We start from the raw sequence: 24939 nt of genomic DNA on the forward strand, positions 1-24939 counted from the left end.
GATGAGTTAATATCATCAACAATTCCTTTACACTTACTCATGTGATTCGAGAGTATCCTCCAAGGCCACATAGTTCCGAGGCACATAACCCTCCTTCTGGAGATTGTTGTATTTTGGATCTGTATGCCGCGCGTACCACCAGTCCTCATTCCTGAAATAAGGCATAGCTAAATGTCAAAACTGAGACAAACAGAAAAGATTGGTACTGGTTTATCAAAAAATTTGGAAATATTAATATTAAAAAATCTCAATTGTGCAAAGCGTTTCCATAAAGAAAGTCTGCATTGTTCCTAATTTTATTTCGTTACTTAGCTGTTAGCTGTTTGGCTTTTATTCCCAAATTTTTGCAGAATCTCAAATTACACATCTCTAGAGCTATTACTGAATGTAATTAATACCCCAAATCGCTGCCCTGATAGGAAATGGTTAATTATTTAGAATTAAAAATAACAGTGCAGTGGATAGAATTATGGTTTTTGTTCACTGCAATTCATCTCATTGTTCTTTACTGTTCTATGAAGTGTTTTTTAATTCCATCGAGTAGTTTTCAAGTTCATTTGGAACTCCTCGGCCAATTCATCGAAAAAACCTCAGATGTATGCCAGTACATAAGCAGAGGTAGTTCGTAAAATTATGAATAACAGTATTTATTAATTAAAGTGTTTTATTGTGTATTACTTACTCTAAATTGAATGCCATTGAAGTGTATTATTGCAGAAATGAATTATGATTACCAAGAGTAAAGGCATTAAGTTTAACTGCTAAATTGAAATTACTATGCAGTCTACTTGCAGCGTAGTTCAAGTTTTCAGATTTCTGACATTGTAAACTGTCCATATATATGATTCGGACAAGAAAAAAATGGGCAACAACTCTGTAATTGGTTAAATACAGTTATGGTCCTTGGTCACGACACTTTCTCTCATTGTGCTTTACCATTGTATAAAATTTCAACAAATTCCAATCAGTAGTTTTTAAGTTATGCTCAGACAAGAAAAAGTAAATAAGGGAAATAATTTTATTATTTGCTAAAACAGAGTTATAGTTCCTGTGTACTGCAATTCCTCTCATTATGTTTCATCATTTTATGAAAGTTAATTAAATTCCATACAGAAGTTTTCAAAGACAAGGAAAATTGCAACAGACTGACCCACCAAAAGACTTATCAACCACAGGTTGATTCCAATATAACCCCTTTAAACTTGGTTTGTCAGGGGTATAAAAAGTATGAGTAAAGAGTTAATCTTGTCTCTGGCTCTTAACACTTATCAACTTGCTATTCTCCGGACTGGTTTCTACCAAAGACTCTGGTGCTTTGTATCTTCTTATAACTGATCACAATTTAAGAATAATCTAAACAAATATTTAAGAAACAACAGCGTTTCAGAGCAAACGCTAAAGCTCAGTTGTTTTGATTTTTCAGTAAAATAAGGGGTATAACTGCACAAATATTTAGTCAGAGTTGAGTGACTTGCTACACATTTGGACATTATTCACAAGTAAATGATGTGAATATCATTTATGATTACGAAGTTATGGCCAAGTTTAAAGTTTAAGCATGACTTTTTTTTATTCAGTGCGAAGCAACTGTATATATTGTTGGAGGATTTTTAGAAGCGCATTTCGTTTTTTAAAGGAACATGCTCCCATACCAACAAACTTTACTATGCAGCACCAAGTAGTGCTTAATGCATGACATTATATATAGCATGACGCAAGAGTGTACGGATCTGTAAAAATAGATTGTATGACAGCCCAATAACAGGGTCAGTAGATGTAAATCTATATATAAACTTGCAAATTTTAGTATATTCGAAGCATTGGAATAACAGTTGATATTATTATGGTGGAAGCAAGAAGATAAAAGAATGCTAAATTGTTAAGCCATGTCAAAAGGAATAAAGAAACAGCCAACTTGAACCTTACATGCGAGTAGGAACAAGAATAGAGAATGACTAGAACTATATAGGTTATATATGGTCGTTTATTTTCACTTTACAAAGTTAAACTGCTATCTATAAGTAAGAGGCACTTGAAAATGTTTTTGTTGTTGTTTTTTTAAATACAATTATGATTTACGTTGCACTTAAATAGAGCAATCTTAAGGATTAGATAATATTTCCCCCTCTCTGTTTTGACTGTGATTAAGCAACTTATAAATAATAAAAACAAATTTAACTTCCCTAAATAAAAAACTAACCATAACAAACTTTAGCATCTTGTTAGCTACATATGGCAAATATTTTTCACATCACAGTTCACACAAATTTCTTATTCCACATGCATGCCATCAAACCACGTTTTCTGGGCCCACAAATTCGCTCCAAAATGTCCAACGTAATATGCTTTACATTCAAACAGAGAACAATGTGTACAAGAAGTGTTTCTTTGCGGTTAAGCTGTACTTTGTACTTTAACAACATGACTTATTGATGTTATAACAGTTTTCAAAGTCCAGGATTTTAAAATCAGAAAAGTTCCTATTTATAATACATCATTAAGACTAATATTTTATATTTAGTTCCTTCATATAACTTTCTACTATAACACGCCTGGTAATCATTGGAGCCATAACATTTTGTTATGTGTTGAAAATCCTCCAATGCGTCTTCCGTTGTAGTGCCAATGACTGGAATATGGATGTAAACAGTGAGTATGATTTCTTATTTTTCATTTTTATAGGTTTATACGAGTAAATTTAAAAAATTGGAGAATGTAGTTCCACATAGGAATGGCCATGAGTTGTTCTAAAGGTAAAAGTTCTGAATAAATTTAATACCTGATCGTCTAGAACTTGCATAACTTGCTAGACGTTAGTGTTGACAATGTGAAAATCCGTGAGAATTGTCCTCGTACCTTAGGTTTAAGCATTTTCTTTACATGTGTGTGACTTTTTTATTGACAAAAGGTTGCCGCATTACAAATTTCAGAACTTTATTTGTTATACTTGCTGCACTACGCTCGATTTTCTGAACGTTGTTGTGCCAATGAATAGGTTGTGGTGCTCACGAATAGTAATATAGTAGGAAACGAATTGTGAAAAAACTGTAGCAATTTCATAACAAGACAAGAGGCACATCAGTGCCTGTGCTCCACTGGCCAAAAGGTTCAAGCAAAGACCACCTAACGAACATTTTCGTCAAGTTTCATAGAAATACAATCATCAATTTTTGAGGAGAAGTTATTTAAAAAAAATTTTTACTTAATAGCTCTGGCTGCCATGTTGTGCAGTGGACCGAAATGATTTGGGCAATTTGAGTAAAGGAGCACCAAACAAACATTTCTGTCAAGTTTTATCGAAAAAAGGTCATCGGTTTCGATGACAAGTCGTATAAAGTTTTTTTTATTTTTTAGCTCTGGCAGCCATGGTGTGCAGTGGACTGGAACCATTTAACAAATTTTGGTTAATGACCACCCAAGGAACATTTCTGTCAAGTTTCATCAAAATCTGATCATCGGTTAACATTTAATCTGAATAGATTATGAAGCAAATATCTAACCTGAACAAGAACTGACGAGATAGAATCGACTTGGTGTTTCACTTACACTTTTCGGCCATTTAAGTTACTAAAAATAGCTGTTTCATAAACTTTCAGAATGTCACTTAAACGAAAATTAATGTTCAGTCTATATATACTTTCCTATGTATAAATGTAAGGTTTTTAAATTGATCTTTTTGTGAGAACTTTATGCTTATATGTTTACTCATAAATTATTATTGTTTAAAAATTATTTAAAGATGCTATACGTGAAAAATTAAGACATTATTTTTTTTTCTATTAAAGGGAGGTAATTCAGTAGTAAAATGTAATCAAAGCTATTAAAGCATGGCATTTCTTTTCTAACCATGTTGATATTATTACAGTCTATTCAAGCAAGATGCCTTTTGTTTTTACATAGTACCCATAGGTTCTGAAAAACAAGGAGCACTATTCCCAACAGAAGGATGTCACTCCCTATCACTGCATGAGCATCATAATAAAGAAATGTTTACTCAAACTGCAAGCTGCTCAATTGAAATAGGTATTTACCTCAAGCATACAGTTTTATAATGTGGCAAAATAGTCGGACTACTAGATTGTCATTCGGACTAGTAAAATATGCCATTATGCTAGTCCAACTGGCTAGTAGGTTAAAATGTTTTTCGTGAAGACTGCGGACGAGAAGTCCTTAAAGGTTTTTCTATTTTTAACTCTCGCAGCCATGTTGTGCAGCGGACCGGAACCATTTGGGCAATTTTGGTTAAAAGGCATCCCGATGAACATTTATGTAAAGTTTCATCAAAATCTGATAATCGGTTTCTGAGAAGATGTAGTTTAACGTTTTTTTCTATTCTTAGCTCTGGTGCCCATGTTGTGCAGCAGACCAGAACTGTTTGGGCTATTTTGGTTAAGGACTACCCAAGTAACATTTCTGTCAAGTTTCATTGCAATACGATCATCGGTTTCTGAGGAGAAGTCGTTTAAAGGTTTTTCTATTTTTACCTCTGGGGGCCATCTTGTGCAGTGGACCGAAACCATTGAAGCAAATTTGATAAAGGACCATCCAAGGAACATTTCTATTAAGTTTCATCAAAATCTGATCATCGGTTTCTGAGAAGATGTTCTTTAAAGGTTTTTCTATTTTTTTGCCCTGGCAGCCATGTTGTGCAGCGGACCGGAACCATTTGAGCAATTTTGGTTAAGGACCACCCAAGGAACAATTCTGTCAAGTTTCATCAAAATCTGCCTATCCGTTTCAGAGGAGATGTGGTTTAAAGATTTTGCTATTTTTAGCTGTGGCGGCCATATTGTGCAATGGACCAGAACCATTTGAGCAATTTTAATAAAGGACCACCCAAGGAACATTACTGTCAAGTTTCATCAAAATCTGCCGAACCGTTTCAGAGGAGATGTCGTTTAAAGATTTTGCTATTTTTAGCTCTGGCGGCCATATTGTGCAATGGACCGGAACCATTTGAGCAATTTTGGTAAAGGACCACCAAAGGAACATTCCTGTTTTGTCAAAATCCGCTTATCAGTTTCAGAGGAGATGTCGTTTAAAGTAAAAGTTTACGCACGCACGCACGCACGCACACACGCACGCACGCACACACTCACGACGGACAATCTGTGACGACATAAGCTCCATGGCCTTCGGCCAGTGGAGCTAAAAATTAATAATTAACTGAATTAATATCATTTTCGATCTTTTTAAAGTATGACCTACTACCACACAGCTTCGCAGACTTTAAGGTTCATTTGGTGTCTAATAAATTAATGCTTGATAGCAAATGGTCGGCATAATTCTAATTCTGTATTTCCAGGTATTATAAGGCAAAAATCTAACGATTGTGTTTACATATTTTCAGATGGGTGTCTTTAAAGGGAAAATGAGGCGGGGCTATTCATGTCGAGAAATGAAACCACTCCGTAGCTCAAAATATGCAAGAAAAAGTATTTTACAGTCATTCACCTAAATAAACAAGCAATCCCTTGCCATCTCAGAAAAAAAATTCCTCCCTTGGAGCATTGGAAAAAAGATAGTTACAGAACGAGCACGGTTTCTTTTCCCGTTAATACATGCTGAATTATCTACCCACAAAAGTGTAATCATCCAATGCAAACGAAGGAAGCTTTTTCTGAGATGGCAAGGGAGTGCTTGTTAATTTAGGTGATTGACTGTAAAATACCTTTTCTTGCAAATTTTGAGCTACGGAGTGAATTTTTTCTCGACGCGTTGGAGCATTTTCAACACATAACATAATGTTATGGCTCCAATGATTACCCGGCGTGTATAATGCGTGTATAAAGTGAATGTCCAGTTCAACCCCTTTCAAAAAGGATATGAGCATAATAGAATATTTATCATATTATTGATAAAATCAAATCCGATTGTATTAAACTTATTATTAATAAGTGCACATGAAATTAACAGTATTGTCAATGAGTTCCTAAACAATGATACTGTAGTTGGCGAAATTCGATTGATCTGGTGGAAATATGCTACTCAGCTTTATTATGCATGGTTCAGATCCCAATTTGGATTGCTTTAGTTATTAAAGCAGTGCATTAATTTGCCTTTCCAGCAGCATAATTGCAAAAGCCCTGATTACACATAAGTTGTACATGGCAGTTCTTATTTTTTTATTTTACTGCATCAGTGTGACTACTTTGTGCAAAACTCTCACTTTGTTGGATATTCTTTTTTTTTTCTGAAATTATTGTTGCGATATAGAAGAAAAATACTGAGTATACAGATGCTTGTTTTTATGCACACAAAAAAATAAATAATCATAAATATAAATAAATAAGAAAGGTCACGGCAGCTGCCCCTAAATACATGACCAATGAAATGACATCACACTCCACCCAGTCTCCAAGCAGTGAATACACCAGTGCTAGCAGTGCTTGGATTTAGATATCCTGAATACCCTCGGCATCAGGGTATTTTTAAGTTGTTGCCACTTCATGCTGGGAGTCCATCAGGCGCAAAACCCCCTTGAAGCTCCTTGGTTATAAGCACTTTAAGAGCCTAAGATTGCATTTTAAAGTATATGTACTATTTGTTAAGATTTGCAAAAATATTCAAACATTTAATGTGATTAATATTTATTAGAAGTACACATATAGTAAACAAATAATATAAAATGCAATAGCTTGGAAACATTAATATTAATTATTATGTGAGGTGTCATGACTTTCCAAGGGTTAAGAATATTGTGCATTTTGCTAGTCAACACAGCTATGATCTTGGCTGCATAACTTGCATAAGAACACTGATAACATTATATGGAATCCAAATTTTTGAAATTGAAATCCACTCCACTTGCTGGTAATCATCTGAAATGATCACTACAATCTTCCCATCTACCGATTAGACAATGTATAAAGGAAATCACACTTCAGCTAATAGCTTTATTGAAGGATGTTGTTTAAATCCAATAAAGCAAGAGAAATGCCAAACTTATGACCTTATTAGTGACAAGAAGCACTAACTATCGCCATGCACATTGTCATTCAATTTACTTGAGGGCTACTTATGTTAATTAATAGCTAATAATGAAGAAGCTCATTAATTTAATTTGGTTTATCAGTGTCGCTTATGTCATTAAAAAAGAAAATATTATGGCAATTTTATATTGATGTTGTCACCAATAAAATTGCCAGAATTGAAGATCTGTTGCCAATTTTTTTTATTTTGACGCAGATGGTTCCAATGTTGATCGTCAGTTCAAGGCGCAGAACTTTAAATTCATTAAAGCTTTGAGTTATGTGTCTTGTTGCAGTTGTACATATTGTCACTTGTAACATGTTTACAAAGTTCATGTTTTTGCAGGACTTTTTAAAACTATCAAGGACCATAACTTGACAATTTAAAAAGACAGAAAATAGGCCTTCCCAAAGATGTGCGTATTGTTTTTGGCAAAATGTGTTTAATATTTAAATGTTTTTTTGAGTTATGGCCAAGATTAATGTTTTTGCAAAACGACACCAAGGCTGTAACAATATGTTGACTATTTTCTTTGAAAAACAGACGAGCTGAATGGGTATTACCATATATACTCATATATCTTATATCTTACTCTTCAGTTCCCCCCTCTATAAGTTCGAGAACGTCGCCTTTGCGGAATGTGAGGTCATCTTGTGTTCGGGCATCATAGTCATAGAGCGCGTAAACTCGTTTCCCACCGCCACTGCCTCCTGTAATAAAACATAATGACTTTTGTGACTACGATATATGTCCTTATGGTGGACGTCCATGTCCTTATAGACTCTCAGGCGGATAGGAGTGGGGGGTGGGCATAGATATACTACAAATGTTACATTAGAGTGACTCATTTTCAGCTTCCTAGTGAAAATAACTTCCTTTACAATTCTATTGGTATTATTATGTGAATAATCATAAGTATGTACAATTATGTTTTCAAAAATGATTAAACCTCTCACTTGAAATGTTTCCTGTTGTGTTTTAAAGAAGTCCCTTTGCTACATATACTTGATGAAATATTTATTAGCTTCCTTATTGTCGAAAACTTTTTTTTGAAAATTAAAATAAACATGTACATGTAATAGCTACTACACCAAATACCTGTGTAATTAAAATGGTACAACTTTTTGTTTATTATTTTTTCTAACAGCAGAAAATTCTCAAAGGGCCTGTCAGATACTACCGATGAATCTCACCAGGGCTTAACTGGAGCACACAATCAACATTGGTGAGAAAATTGGCGGAGCTCCCTTGAGTAAGCACTAAGTCTTGAAATACTTGAAATACTGTATCACAATTGGCTGTAACAATATTGATGTTGTCTCCCTTATTTATTCAAATTGGTCTCTAAGTCGCAGTATTTCACTGGCAGAAATTTTTGAGAATGTTAAAAAATGTATACCATTACACATAAGTAGATACGCCGCTACCAGCCCTCTACCTACATTTGCTTAGTACTGCATTAATATTGTAGTCCTGTTGCTTGCTTAGGCAGCGCAATGGCAAAAAATTGTGCTCTGTATAGGTGGTCCTCTGAGAGAGCCAAATTCGCTTGGTGTGACAGGCCCTTAAAGGGGCTTAGACCCCTTTGAAAATGTTTCCAAAGTCATTTAATTTAATTTCCAGGTTCTAAAGTCTTGAACTCATACTGTTTTGATGCATATGTCTGAGCAAGAAACTATCTTAACAACTGTAAAATTATCTGAAATTAAAAGCTTTCAATCATGGGGCTTGAACGATTGACCTCCCTATCAACAGGCTGATGCCCTAACAGCCAGGCCACAGACAAGGCAGGTAAATAACAGTCCATGCATGAAGGGTCATAATTCTTCCCCGTTATACATGAAATTTAATGTATCGATGAACATCATTTCAATAACTCTTACTTTATAGCTATTACGGTAAATAGAATGGGATAAAAAAAGACAGTTTGCTATTGATCAAAGCAAATACAACAGGACTTGAAAATAAAGATAACAAAATACTTGAACCATATTTTTATCTTTTGAACATTGATCATGCAAATATCAGCAGGATGTAGTTGAATTATACTGAAAAAATCAAGACTTTTAAAGATGATGCCATTATACAGTTCCTTCTAAATGAGAAAGAAGAGAATGCATCCTCTCTGATCATGTTAAAATTCCCACATTTATAAGGAAGCTATGTCAAAAATAATGAAAATCTGGATGTCCGATTTGAGTGTGCTTTTTTATGTTTCTGGAAGACTTGGCATGACTTATGTAATAAACAATGCAGTTCACAGTTAGCACTGTCAATATTCACTAACATGTTTGTGATTCGGCTAGCAAAACCAAATTCTTAAATGTTTCAAAATATCAAAAATATTACTAATTTTGATAAATCATGTGTGCCTGATTGTAGAGTCGAGTATTTGTAATGAACTCAACAATAGCATTAATAAAAAAATGACTTTTTGAGTCTATATAAGCCCTCAGACTCAGACTCAACATGATAGGGAATATGAGCCCTTAGGATATTCTAGACTTTCAGTGTATTTGTCTGAATGAGTTCTGCATACAGTGTGTGAGCCACAAAGTCAATCAGTACTTTTTTCTTCCTCTTTCTCAAGTAACAAATTTATAATGCAAACCAAATTGGGCACAACCAAATATTCACATATGATTAAATTTAACTTTGAATATCTTTTTTAAAAGTAATAAAAAAGACAGCCACGAAATTAATAAGGAAGTTGGAAGAACGCCTAGAATAAGGGTTTACATTGGGGTAAAAGGAAAAGTACAGCTCCTCGCTAGTGTAATATGTTAATAACTGCATATAGATATGGAAGCAGATATTGAGTTATTGCATAACAGGGACATCTGCAAGGTTTGAATTACATGAATGTCACTTTTATCCCATCATTCTTGTAATAGAGACATTTTAGATCTATTCATAATGTAGTTATTTCGTCGTCTTTTCCAAGAGATCATTTTACAACACTGTAATATGTACACAATACTAATATGCCTATCATTTTGTTTGTAGGAAGACATTTTTGTTTTATTGGAGGGAAGGAAAGGTTCACAATCTTAACAAGTTTTATATTAAACATGATTAAGATTCATTTGAGTAATCATGTGATAGTTCATGCTGATAATATACTGTCTACATCATTGAATCTTCACGCAAGTTTATTTAAAACAAGAGGGCCAAGATGGCCCTGTATCGCCCACCTGACAGGACAAAGGGTTCTAAAGTTTTTGATCAAGCAATATACTGGATGCCACCTGCCTAAACACAAGCCCGCCCATACACCGCACTTAGAACAATAATATGTCCCACTTAAAAAGGGCGTATGAAATCTATGCATTAGTTTAAAAAAACAACAACAAAGGGCCATAACTCTTACAGTATATAAGTTGGAGTTATATAACTTGTCACAAAATAGCACATTGTTTCTGTGAATATGTCATGAAGTATAAAGATGAGATCTTCAATGATTGTAATACAATAAAATTACTATAAAAAAATATATAAAAAATAATAATTGATAAATGAGTCACATGCAGATCATTTCTAGTAAAATATTTTGAAATAGGGCCAATGGTTTCTTATAAGAAATATTTTCAAAGGTTTCCATATAGACATTTAGTGAATATTGGCCCCATCCCTGGTGGCCATGTTTTTTATGAATCACAATGGGGTGAACAAATTTGATTTATGGTCAGCTATAAGAAATATTTCTGTGAAATTATTTTGAAATCAGGTGAACGGTTTCTGAAGAGATTCAGATATTTCAATGTAGACAATTAGTGGAAACGAGCCTGACCCTGGCAACCATTTTTTTATGAATTAACATGGCATAATGGATTTTGACAGAGGGTAACCTTAGAAGCACTACTGTGAAATCATTATGAAATAAGGCCAATATATTCTGAAAAGAAGATTTTCAAAGTTGTCCATATACATGTAGACATAAAGTGTAAAGTAGCCCCGCCCACTGGCAGCCAAGTTTTTTTTAAGAATCAACATGGGGTGAAGGAATTTCAAAGAGGGTCACCTAAGGAACATTTCTGTGGAGTTATTTTAAAATCAGAGCAGCGCATGGAACCACTTTTATTGAAGGGATCCGGAAAAGGACTACCCAAGGGACATTCCTGTGAAGTTTGGTTGAAATTGTTCCAGTGGTTTATGATGAAAAGTTGTTTAAAAGAAAATATTGACGACAAACAATCACCTTACCACAATAGCTCACACTGAGCACTTTGTGCTAAGGTGAGCTAAAAAGTGGCCTTATAACAGCAATATCATATAGCTACATATCATGAAAACACAATATTTAAATTTATTTAATTCCACATTTCATTTGCCAAGTGTTCATCCTTGCCAAAGAAGTCACAAACCACTTCACATTTGCAGTGTATAAAATCAAGGATGTAAGTAAAGTTTAATTACTTTCAAAAATGAATCTTAGGGCCACTGTGTAAGTAGAAAGTTTGTTTAGGCATCCCCAGCCTGGAAGCATGTTCATGCTGTGAGATCTAGGGCTATTATTCTTATTTTCTCACCTAGTGATATATAACTGAATTTGTTTTGAAAATTTTATTTCTTTGTACTTTTGAAATTAGTTGAACAAAAATGACAAGAATATCCAATTAGGCTTTCCAGCACGGTCCCTTAGTAAGTAGGAAGAAGGTTGGAGATTTTTTTACAAAAAAGTAGGAGAAAAAGGAGTTCCTAATGAAAAAAGTAGAAAACATAGGATTTTTTCATGTCAGTTTTAGGACATTTTTTTTTTTAAGAAAATATGCATTTCCATGCCTATTTAGACTGATTTGATTAACTTTGTGATGAAAATATGCACTGAGCAACAAATGAAAGTTGCTGAAAGTTTATAACCATCAAGCCATCTCAGAGGTTAGATTGACACAAAGTAATCAGTGAAAATATAAACAAATGAAGAGCTAAGCGATCAAAATATCATCCATTTGCACTAAGCAGTAGTCATAATTTGACAAGGAGAAGAAAACAAGAACTGTCACAGGAATGTGACAAATGTCCCAGAAAGCCCGTGTTGGACAGATTAGTTTATAACATATTTTCATGACAGATTTCCCATGCAGTTTAGAAACATTGATAGCTAACATTTTTTTAAGAGCAGAGTATGAAAACAAGATGATATTAAGTCATTGCAAGATGCAGTGTCTGTTATACTTTTAAATGAGATTGTTGGGCATTATTGAACATGATATATGTGAACACTAAACATCATGTTAGTGAAAATTTTGCTAGGCAAAACTCTTGAATGATGAGATTCAATAACTTGCACTGGATCACATTTAAGTGAATGATGTAGAAAAATGACTTAATCATGTTAACTATATTGAAATCCTGGTATCCATTATTATGGTATCAATTATCAATAGTGGTAATCTTCTGGTAGTGTTCAAACTGCTTACCAAGTATGAGGTTACCGGGCCTTAGTGATTATCAGGAATTGATCTTTATCTTTGACCCACTGACCTCAAAATTAAAATTTATCTGCTGCTTATGACCAACCTGCCATAACCAAGTTTGAGGTTCTGGGCCCCAGTTCTTCAGTATTGGACCGGAATTGGATTTTCAGCTCAAGGTCACCACGACCTTGACCTTTGACTGACAGACCTCAAAATCAATAGGGTTCATCTGCTGGTCAATTCCAACGGTGCCTGCATTGAGATCCCTAAAGCATTCTTCATTTATTGATCAGAAACAGATTTTCAGCTCAAAGTCACCACGGCCTTCACCTTTGATCTACTGACCCCATATTCAAAAGGGTTCATCTACTTGTCATGACCAACCTGCCTACCAAGGTCTGATTACCCAATGCTGTCACTAAGGGCCATAAAAATATTGGGCCTTTTAAGAAAGGAAGAAAAGTAGGAACACTGGAAAGCCTATTTCTCCGAGTTAGTAATTTTGTAATTAATGCAGGAGAGGTAGGTGAGTTTTAGGAAGCAGTAAAAGCTTTCCCCAATAGCTTTGTCTGTTACCCAAAGTAACATTATTACTATACACACTAATACATAGTGTTTTACCCTCAGCATCAGATTTCTCTCCAGGCTGGGGTAGATTAGTGGGGTCTTTGCTGTAGCTGTTTTTCCTACGTGGTTTTTCCCCGTTTTCCTCGTTCTTTCCTTTGATATCGGAGAACTTCGTCTCTGATGTGTCCAACTTGGGTTTGGAGTCGCAACACCCCATGGCTTGATTCTAGGGGCAGGTCACTCAGGAATGCTTCAGGTATTGATAGTCTAACATTGTAGGATTTTTTTCTGTAATAGACAAGCACATTATATAAAAATAATGTTATACGGCACACTTTAGGAATGGGACGAATCAGTAACACATACTGGTAAAAGAACAAGAGGCCCAAAAGGGCCTATGCTCTACTGGCATGGCTTTTGTGGTCATATCAATCCAGAGCATGTATGTATGGGTAAAAGGCAACAGACATATAGTTTATGTTTTGTGTTTGGGTTACCTGAAAACGTAGCACGTTCAACATCTGAGCCCAGAAAGTATTGTAAGCAGATTAGTTGCATGAACTATTTTAATATGTGCCAAGTAAAAGTCATCTGACAAAAAAAAAAATGATTTCAAAACTGTACTCATAGTTAAAATTTCCGTAGTTTTAAAAGTTAAAAAAAGTTGGTCAAAAGGTCAAAGTCAAGGGCATCCTAGGACAACATTGATCAATTTAAACAAACATTCACAATCAATTGTGCTGAGATGGATGCACGAACACACAAAAAGATTTTCAAACCTTTCCAGATTTATGTTTACCAAACCTGTGAACCCTGGGTGTGGCCAGTAATGACACCAGGTGCATAACTTAAACATTCACAACCAATTTTGTTAAGATGAATGCGCAAACTACAGAACTTCAAGCTAAAAAATGGCCTTTGGACTTTCAACAAGAACAAGGCAGAGTAATTCACAAAATCAACTGCAGAAGCAAAAAGCAAATTGTCTCTCAAAATCCTAGACTTGCAAATTGTCTCCCTTAACTCTAGACTTGAATTTACATGTACATGTAAACTTGGCTAAAAATAGAATTCGCTCATGCAGACCTGGCTAAAAATAGAAAGCATTTCTTTAAAACTGTCATGGCCCATAATCTAGGCATTCATGGGCGGATCTTGCTGGTTTTAATAGGAACCGAGCTCTAATGGATATCTAGATACTGTACAAGTTTCATCGAGATTCAATCAAAACTGAAGACTGTATCGTGTTCACAACCAATTGTATACACAATAGCATTTTTTTATACTATCAAGGGCCATAATCTAGGCATGCATGGGCGGATCTGGCTGGTTCAAACAACTACAATATAGCAATTAAGCCGTACTCAAGCATTGTAGACAGTGACAGAGGATATTGTTAACTGCTTGCTGCGTCAATGTCTTGAATAATTTTACCATAACTATGCATCATCACATAAGAACTTACAAGGGAAAAGAAATGAAAACACCTTTCCCTTTATGCAAGCCAAAAAACATACAATTGTATAGGCACCTGACATAATTATATACTGTTATGGTTAACATGCAACTCTTCACAAACAAACAAGGAACAAATTTTAGGCAGCCAAATAAAGATAAGAGATTGAAACTATTCATTTAAGTAAATTTCATATTATGACTTTATGTAAACATTCTAATTGAGGATATAACATAGAAATTTGGTTATCTCAGAGTTGGTTAGTTATGTTTAAATGATAAAACATTACATTTCTCTTCCTTCTTCCCTAACTGGTAGAGTCTCCTCTATTGCATAAACAAAGATGAAGTCATAACTAGCATATCACAAAACAAGCTCTTAAACAGCCTGCATGCCTCCCCCCCCCCCCCTCCCCCGACACTACTCAGCAATTATTACACAATTCGATGATGAAATAAATTTTAAAAGATCGTCAGGCAATAACCTTTTTTAAGCCCTATCAAAACTACTGCTTATTAATAGGGATGCAAACGAATATTCGATCAAACGTTTGGTATTTGAATGTCGAAATCGGTATTCGAATATTCGAAAAAAGAGTTCAATTTTCAATAAAAAGAATAAAAAAACATTTTGTCTACAACACTGTTGTTGTTTATAAAGTTTGTTTGTCTTGTTTTTAGAACGATTGACCCCTAATGCCAGAGGTGTGATTGTGATGACAAACTATATACACGCGTCACATGTCATTTAGGGACATTTCGTTGGTTACTATAAAAGGTCCCCCTACTTTAAGAATAATTGGCTATGAATCAACTTTGAAACCAATGCATTGTCTTGGCTGCAAATTAAGCTGTGCAACACAGCTCAAATCGCCGTGATGATATTTAATGCCATGTCCACGCTACAATAATGCTGTTACATATATGTGCTTTAAACTGTTTTCCATGGTCCGATACAATGTTCGTGCTTTGAAATGTAAATGTATAGTATAGCATTTTAGGATATATTTCCTCTATTGTTGTACATTAGATGAGTCAAATCCACATATATTTTCGTTTTATTATTTTACTGGTCCCAGAGTTGGTTTGGGTTTCCATAGTTGTATTTAGTCAATTTAGAGGTCAATCTCAGAACGAGGAGGCTGCTCATCTGACGGAAATACCCTCCATTGGCGCAAAATGCTATTTGACTAGCAATCAATCTATTTTCACATTGTTAACAAATATAAAGGCAGCGGAATTGAAATTATTCTGTTTTCTTGTGTATTTGTTTGTTTATAATGTATTGCTTTTTTCTTCCTGAAAATGGAGAATTTCAAAGGCTCATTTGGGGACAACCAGGGTCCGCTGTGCGTACTTGCTACAAAAAAAGTAGAATAAAAATGCTCCGTCTATTACATTAGCGAATAATAATATTAGTTTACTACATCTTCTAATATATGTATTTCGGTAATCGAATATTCGAATATTTGATCGAAAGAATTACCGAATATTCGAATATCAATTTTGCCATTCGTTTGCATCCCTACTTATAAATAAAATAAACAATTCAAATGAAGCTATTGATTATTATTGCTCTTAGGTAAACCATTAAATAGCCATTAAACGTATTTTTTTAATACAGCAGAAATGAATTACTGAGGAATGACTGTATATCCTGTTTCCAACATAAATGACGCAACGCCATTGGTCCAGGACTGCTCACTTGGTGACCCCATATTTTTCCATATTTGGTCACCAAATTTATATTGTACCAATGGCGTCTATTTTCTGATTCTGATGAATAAATGAAACATTAAAACATGTAAACAGGTTTTCAACATAATATATTCAAGACAGGGTTAGTAGATGACCCGAATCGAGAAAAATGGGGCGCAGGAACTATATAGATAAGGTTTCCTGTGTCCTGTATATCCCATATCGGGTCACCTACCAACCAAGTAACTTATAATACTGGAACTCGAGCGGTCTTTTTCATCTGAACCTTACTAAATGATTTAATCATAAACTGTCCAGCGTTTCCATTGGTGGAGAAATGAAATATTACACTGCATAGTGATGAAAATGAAGCAGAATAAATATTTACCTATTTTTCAAACTAAAATGTTGAATATTAAAGTAATCCTTGATAAATAAAATAACCACAAAACAGTAGTTCTATAATGAAACACTTAATCCAGGGGAGGAAGTAAAAATTTGGTACATATAAAATATCCTTATCGTCACACAATCAATATGTTGAACAAGATAAAATGTGATTGATCATTTAAGAAATAGTAAACAGAAGAAAGCCTGTATGAAACGAGTCATAAATGACCAGCACATGGTATGAAAGCAATAATCATTCATGGTATTTGACAGGCTAGTGCATTTTTTTACTATGAACTGTTTATGACCCAAGGCCTGGTTACAATTACCAGCAAAAATTTCATTGACAACTAGTATTTTCAATAAACAAGCCAGTAATTTGCTAATTAATAGGTTAACTTACACAAAAACTTATTTATATAGTGGGACAAAAATGTTTGTTGAAATGCTATATTGGTAGTGGTTTCATTGACCTCTAGGATGGTCAGTATAGCATGTATAAATTTAAGATGTAATTAAGCTATGTGATGTTGACCAGGAAATGATTCACTTTATATTGTTATGTATGTTGAGATATATACACATATATGAACTGTTTTTATAGCCCATACAAATGCGGTAAGAGTGCTCATACAGGTTATAGAGCAAGGTTGGGACTTCTGCAGGCCATCACGAATTATTCTTAACAAGCAGTTTTGTGCAGTTAAACTGTTTAAAATAAATATCTCCTAGGAACAAAATATCTCCTCGGAACAATATCAATCCTAGATTTGTGATGAACCAGCCCCTAGATGCTACAATCTAATCACACTCACATCTGTTAACTATATGGAAACCATCATTTTTTTCATTACTATTTTAATATTCCAAACACTTAATACTAATCAAATCTTGCCTTTAAGATGAGTCCCAAGTCCTCCCAGCATTTAGTCATACAATCAGTACTGAGTGACGTCCTAAAACTCAAGTGTTATTCAACCACTAACAATCACTCTTCATATGTGCTTGCTCTATAAAGGTCAAAGTATTTAGTTTTCCGGTTCAATACAATTCTTTTTCAAACCTTTCCATACCAATTCAAGCATAAAGCAGTTTAGTTATTTTTAGAAATTTACTATGCCAAGAAATAATTTGGAACATTTTTTACATAAAAGCAATTAAAACATCAAAGACTTTTTATTTGTTTGTGAATACAAAATTGTTTATATTTAACAAAATATTAACAATAATATTTGAAAAACTATGTTACATTCACATCCAGTTTACTGATTTTACTGGGGGAAAAAATCAAAATAATCCATTTTATATTCTTTGTATATAAGAGGAAGAGAAAGACATATAAGAGAAAAGAAATTGTTCGGTATAAGAACGCAATAAATATCACAATTTACTCATGTAATACAGCTCTTGGTGCTCACACAGTGTAATATATTATATTAAACATATTTTAATACACTTGTACATTCTGTGTCTTAGCATAATACACATATCGCACATGGTATAAAAGTAAATGATAAAATCTCACCATTTACTGATATAATCCAAAATTATGACGTTTTCATTTAACTATTATAGAATATTCCTTGAAGACACAATATTTTTAATCGAAATCAACCAAAATATCGAAATCAAATAGCTTAACAGTTTTATATATTCACTCTTCTGCTTTTTTCAAATTATTGTTATCTTTAAACAAACTTGCTAACATACAACTCCCCCTTAAGATTAAATTTGCATTTAAAACACTCCAGCCGCTCCAAATACAAGCACAGCAATGAAAAATAACGCTTAAACCAGGAAGTTGGGAAATGCCCATCGCAATTTAAACCCGTTAAGTGAAGTTATAAGTATGGCAAATAATAGTACTCCTTTGTATATATATGTAGATATATCATTATGGTGTACAGTTACAAGATCAATCTTTTTTAATGATAATATATCAAAATTATACAAAGACAGTACTTACTATTTCTTTCTGATTGTACTTTTTAAATATAAACAAGACCTGTCAGTAGACAGCGCGCTCGACTATTCTCAGTGATTGACAATATAAAATAATATCCATTCTGGAGGATATTGTTAAAGTGTAGTTAATAACAGGAACTTGTAAATAGAAAAGAGTGTAAAAAAAAAGTGCTTGTTGAATGGTCAACAGTAAGAACATTATAATAAGATAATAGAAATTAAGGCATATTGTATTATTAGAAAAACATGTACAAGTATACATAAAATAAAATTTTGGAAAATATTTGAGGTGGTACGCAATCTTTAACGTAAATTCTAAGTCGAAAAAGGGGCATAATTCTGTCAAAATGCTTGATAGAGTTACCTCCTCCAGTGTATAGGTTGGGGACATGATGGTTAACAAGTGTGCAAAGTTTCAAAGCCAGATGTCAATAGACTTTGAAAATATTTGAGGTGGTACACAAACTTTAACGTAAATTCTAAGTAGAAAAAGGGGCATAATTCTGTCAAATGCTTGATATAGTGACTTCCTTCTGTGTACAGGTTGGGGGCATGATGGTGAACAAGCGTGCGAAGTTTCAAAGCCAGATGTCAATGGCCTTTGAAAATATTTGAGGTGGTACGCAAACTTTAACCTAAATTCTAAGTAGAAAAAGGGGCATAATTTGGTCAAAATGCTTGATAAAGTTACCTCCTCCTGTGTACAGTTTGGGGGCATGATGGCGAACAATGTCAATGGCCTTTGAAAATATTTGAGGTGGTACGCAAACTTTAACATAAGTAGTAATAGTTAAGCTAAAAATCTTCACTCTTAACTTCCAAAACAAGAGCTGTCGTAAGACAGCGCGCTCGACTTCGCCGCTTTGACTTAGAAGTGAATACAATAACAATGTAATATAACCAAGTTTGGTCTATTTATGTCAAACCTAACTAAAATTATTCAATACATAAGGTGACTGATGCTGCCCTCCCACCACCCGAAAAATGACGCAAGTCATTCAAAACTTGATTTCCCATTATGAAAATGTGGTAAAGAATATACAAATACGCCTTTCAAAAGAAATTTAAATAAAATGAAAAAAAAAATAAAAAAAAATTCAAGGGCCATATTGTATAGCCCTTCTTGTTTTCCCTTGGTAAAAAACTGGTTAAGAATGTAAAAATGTGCCTGTCAAAAGAAATTAAAAAAAACAATAAAAAAAAAACAAGGGACATAATTTGTATTTAGGGTTAAAATGGAGTTATGTTTCTTGTTGTAAGATGGTCGTTAATAATTTTGAATTTTATTAAGTGCATTGAATGAAAGGTATAGAAGTATTTTTATTAAAATCCCAACTTGCCTTTAACTTTCACTTGCCTAAAACTTTAACCTAAGTCAATCAGGGGCCATAACTTGTAACATGAGTGGATATGGAGTTATGTAACCTCATTGGGTGATGGTCCTGAACAATTGTGTGAAGTATTAAGTCAATTGAATGAAGGGTATAGAAGTTATTAATAAATATCCCAACCTGCCCTAAAACTTTAACCTAAGTTCCATAATCAATCAGGGAACATAATTTGTATAAAAGATAATATGGAGTTATCTAACCTCATTATGTGATGGCTCTGAACAACTGTGTGAAGTATTATGTCAATTGAATGAATGGTTTTTGAAATTTAAGTGTAAATCCCAACTTGCCCTAAAACTTTAACCTTCCCTAAAACTTTAAGCTAAGTCAATCAGGGGCCATAACTTGTATTAAGGATAATATGGAGTTATGTAACCTCATTGTGTGATGATCCTGAACAACTGTGTGAAGTATTCAGTCAATTGAACAAAGGGTATAGAAGTTATTTATAAATATCCCAACCTGCCCTAAAACTTTAACCTAAGTTTCATAGTCAATCAGGGGCCATAATCTGTGTAAAGAATAATATGGAATAATCTAACCTCATCATGTGATGGCCCTGAACAACTGCGTGAAGTATTAGGTCAATTGAATCAAAGGTTTTGGACTTATAAGTGAAAATCCCAACTTGCCCTAAAACTTTAACCGGACGCCGACACTGGGGCGAGTAGTATAGCCCACCTATTTTTCGGATAGTCGAGCTAAAAATGCAATTTGTTCAATGAAATGCTTTTCATTGGCACAATTATATAGCACCTTTTCAGGATGCTGATGTCATTCTTATACAGTAATCCCATACCCTATCGTAAATGTTAGGTGCAAATGATATATTTCACATGATAATCAATAGGTCATGTGATGCATTTTCAGGCAAAAAAAGATCATACTAGCTATTCATAGTTGTACATGTATCTGTTTTGTGTGGGCTCGATCTTAGTAGATAACAGATAAACTTGAGTTGGTTTTAAATTTAAAAAAGAAGAAGATGTCAAACTCAATTGTTCTCAAAAGTCAGTTGTTCTGGACAGATTCAACAATCATTGGGTAGTAGGTATTTTTCACAACATGCATGACTTCAGAGGTGGATAATGTTCTATCAAAAATATACACATCCAGCATGTTTAATAGGACATTTACGGTATATAATAAAACACAGGTCTATTTATGATTGTCAGGTTTTCAGAGATGGATTCTTTTATCAAAAAGATACACATCCAGCATGTTTAATAGGACATTTACGGTATATACTAATACACAGGTTTATTTATGATTGTCTGGTATACAGAGATGGATTGTTTTATCAAACCATGAAACTTGGATGCTGTAAAATAAATAAATCAGGAATTGGATTAAAAAGGAAGCATTTAATAGAAAATTAAGGGTATATCATTATGGAACTAGATGGCAAAGATTCCAACTCCCTGAAAAAATACACATAAAAATGTCATAAAAGTACACATGCTCTGATGAAACTGTTTACATATGTACATGTACATAGGATCATACCCCAGGGTCACAAACTGGCTGACCCTGCATAACATTGCAATCATTAATTAAATTATTTCAATTAACTGTCACTCCTTAGTTACGCTAACTTGAATGAATATTTCCTGTGTGAAGTAGTGAGTATAATTATATTATAGTACAAATATCTTCCCAAGATAATTTCAACTTATTAATTAATGCTATTTACAATAGATGTCTACTTTTATATAATGTAAATGTGATTGCAAATTTTGACAATTTGGAAACAAAATTTTAGTATTTGTTTAAATCAATAAAATCCTTCATATTGAAAGAAGCGCTTCATTGTTTACAAAATATAATATTTGATAGTTTCCATTGTGCTGTATGTTGCAGGCTGAAATTTGATCTGTGTTTATTTTTAAATAAATTGTATACATACAGAAAAGCCTTATCCATGCTATTATCGATTTCAACAGTTGAGAAAAGAAACATGAAAAAACACTGCTTTATTCTGGGCATTTAAAGTGTTTGATAACTTGTTTCATTCACCCTTGCGGAAATTCTTTGAACTCATCCAGAAGTTCCAAATTCTTATATTTCAGGATTTCAATGATTTCATAGAAAGAAATTCCTTTAATGAAAACTATTCCCAAAATTCATGATTACACAACTATGATGATAGAATTAGTCAAGTTATAGTCATAGTTATATGGTAAAATGAACAGCACCTACCCGTTTGTTTTCGAAATAGTTTTCAGTAAGGTTAAGGTAGTTCTCGTAGAGTTTTGTTTCCGCACCAAGTATGCATAACCAGCATAATGTCCAATGAATGATAAACATAGCAACTGTTATATTCATTCCAAAAGCGTTACCTTTTTATATTACTTCAAGCGCAAAACATACTCGATAGCGCCACCACTAGGGCAACAGCGCCACCACTTTTACAAATATGTGCATTTTTCCTTTTTAAGAAGTGCTTATCAGTTTTGTTGTGTTCCGGCATAGGTACTATACATAACAGTTATGTTTGCATGCGTGAGAATGTTCATACGGGGTGTGTAAGCACCGAAATGTACTTGCTATGCAATCAGATCTCAAAATATGCACAGTCCGATTCGGGAGAAAAGCTCCTGACACCACAGTTTGCACAATATTGAAACGAAATAGTAACCAGCCTACAGTAAAAGTGTTCTTACACGGTACCACATTCTCTGATTTTCAAAATGTGTCCATTAAATGAAATATTCAAATAAAATATAAATCATACTCACGTTTGTTCATGTAAACATAGAGCACAGCTCCACCACGGAAGTGTCGACAGTTCTTTTTCTTTGCACCACCGTAAAGTGGTGGAGCTGGCGTTTAGAGGCCGTGTATTTGGTCTGATAACTTTTGTAGTTAAGCAACAGAAACAGAACAAGATTTACTTCCCTTAAATACAATGATTTATAGGAATCTAACAAGTCCTGGAAAAGAGTCAGTCATTAGGTCTGAAATCATCTGAAATTTTGTCAGCCTGAATGAAAAAGTTAAGTCTGACAAATAACTTCTAAAATTAATTGATATAAGATCCAAGCTGTTAAGTCTGTGTTCCAGTCACCACTTGCAGGACCTCACAATACTTATTTCAGGACTGTATTACAACTTCAGGATCAAAAATAATTTCTTACGATTTTTAATCTGATTAATAGAGCTCTTGGTATTTTTCAAACTATTTTGAATTTTGCCATTAATTGGACAACAAAATCAATTAACAGAATGATGATTATTTACCAACTGATGATAAAATATTAAAAACTTTTAGATTAAATTTGATCAAGTTCAAAATAAACTACCGGTAGTACAAATTGAACATTGTTGGAGGGGGGTGGGGATGATTGTGTGCTTTTTCCCTCCTCATGGGTGGGGAGATGATTGTGTGCTATGTAACCCTCACATACCTGAAAGTCTTTATCTTTACACTTTGTTAAGGATTGAGTGAAATAGCAAAACGGCCATATTTGTATTCAATCTTTTAAAAGGCAAACACAATAAATGCGGCATAGCCTGATTTTAGGCCTCCTGACATAATCACTGTAAAGGAAATAATCATTTATAGAAAATGACTAAGTTAAGGAATTAACGTGTTTTTATTTATATCAAACACTTCTTTCTTTAAGAGGACTGTCATTGGCGTATCATTTCTTGATGATTTACTTAACTCACATTTCCATAACATTAACAACCACAGTTATCATACTTAGTTTTTTTAACTGCACTCAAAGTGTCTTTATAAAACGGCTCAATCAATGAATAATAATAAGATGATTCATCAAACATCTATTTACTTATGTTCCATAAAGGTCCATGTTAGGATAAACCTAAACTGACAAGCTTACTTACATCAATTTTAGAACGCAAAATGCCCAATGAATAGTCTTGCTTGTAAACGTGTATTTTTTGCAACTTTAGAGATAACATCAAGAATTTTTCAATTTTGCTTCCTGTCATTTAACTGAAGAACCCAATGTAAATGTATGGCCAAAAATCATGTGCTGCTGCTCATATGAGATGGGGGTTAAGTTCATATAAACAGCTGCGTCAGAGCCTTTGATGGTTTTTTTTCTTTGGCGACTCTACCCTATGATAAGGAGAACATACTGATGTCCAAATGTTAAAAAAGTTTCCCTAATGCACATAATGCACCAGTTAATTGTAACCACGCCCCCCCCACCAGGTCTGGAGAATAGCGGGGACTTTGACTTTTGGTCCAGCCAAGCCCGGTTAAGATCTGGGGGGACAAACTTTTGTAAAATCCCTGCCAAATGCCCCCGCACCCCAGGGACTCTAAGTAAGGCCATTTTGGACAAAGATAAAACAACCGCATTCATCGGCACTGCGGGGCCACCTGAAAGGTAAAAACATGGCCCATTTCCCAGGCTATCCCCGGACCTGGGGGGCCGTGGTTACAATTGACTGGTGAATTATGTGTGTTAGGGGAACTTATTTTTACTTAATATTGGGGTGGGTACTGAATATCAAAACAACAGAAATAATTATGTCAGATTGTTTGGCCAGAACTGATGTTTAAAAATCATTTTGGACTGCTTTTTCGTTACTTTTTGATCCAAAAGCGACATTCAAAACAGAATTTCATATCAAACAGTGAGACAAATTCCGTTTTTCAACAGTATGAACATTGAAGTGCAGAAAAAATATCGAAGACACACTATTGACCATATTCAAATATAGTAAACATAAATAAAAAATGTATTTGATTAAAACAAGTGTTTCTACAATTGATAAATATGCAGTTAATAGTAATAATTACCTTTATTAAAACTTCCTCTTTCTTTTCCTAACTTTTCAACTTTTTCAAGGAAGTAAAATTTACTTGTCACAACGATTGGTTTCCTGCACTGATAGAAGAAGTAAAATAAGGCCGGGTCCAAGCAATTAAAAGTCAGTTTATCAAAGGGAAGCAACTTGAATGAAATTTAATCTGTATAAAATAGCGCGAAAATTTGAATAATGAGATTTTGAGTAGTTTGTATATATTTATATATATGTAATGTAGAAATTAAATAACATGAGTGGCCAATCAGTATCGAATGTATTAAACAAGTTTTCTTACATTT

General features: G+C 33.9%; 1 protein-coding gene across 8 annotated transcripts in view; it reads right to left on the bottom strand.

Moving 5' to 3' along the window:
- Positions 1-24718, bottom strand: part of LOC128214988 (tyrosine-protein kinase SRK2-like) — a 38529-nt gene extending 13811 nt beyond the window's left edge. For 4 of the 8 annotated variants that reach the window (XM_052921715.1, XM_052921717.1, XM_052921712.1 and 1 more), the window contains exons 1-4: positions 18025-18272; positions 13011-13244; positions 7565-7682; positions 38-151 (exon numbers count right to left, since the gene is read on the bottom strand). In XM_052921715.1, coding sequence (XP_052777675.1) covers positions 38-151; positions 7565-7682; positions 13011-13173 — 395 coding nt within the window. In that variant the 5' untranslated portion in view covers positions 13174-13244; positions 18025-18272. Of the gene's footprint in view, positions 1-37; positions 152-7564; positions 7683-13010; positions 13245-18024; positions 18274-24632 lie in introns of those variants that run through there. The other 4 variants (XM_052921716.1, XM_052921718.1, XM_052921713.1 and 1 more) reach the window with 3 other exon arrangements.
- Between the last annotated feature and the right edge of the window lie 221 nt (positions 24719-24939).

This window comes from Mya arenaria, chromosome 13 (assembly GCF_026914265.1).
Source record: "Mya arenaria isolate MELC-2E11 chromosome 13, ASM2691426v1".
NCBI classification, from domain to species: Eukaryota; Metazoa; Mollusca; class Bivalvia; order Myida; family Myidae; genus Mya; species Mya arenaria.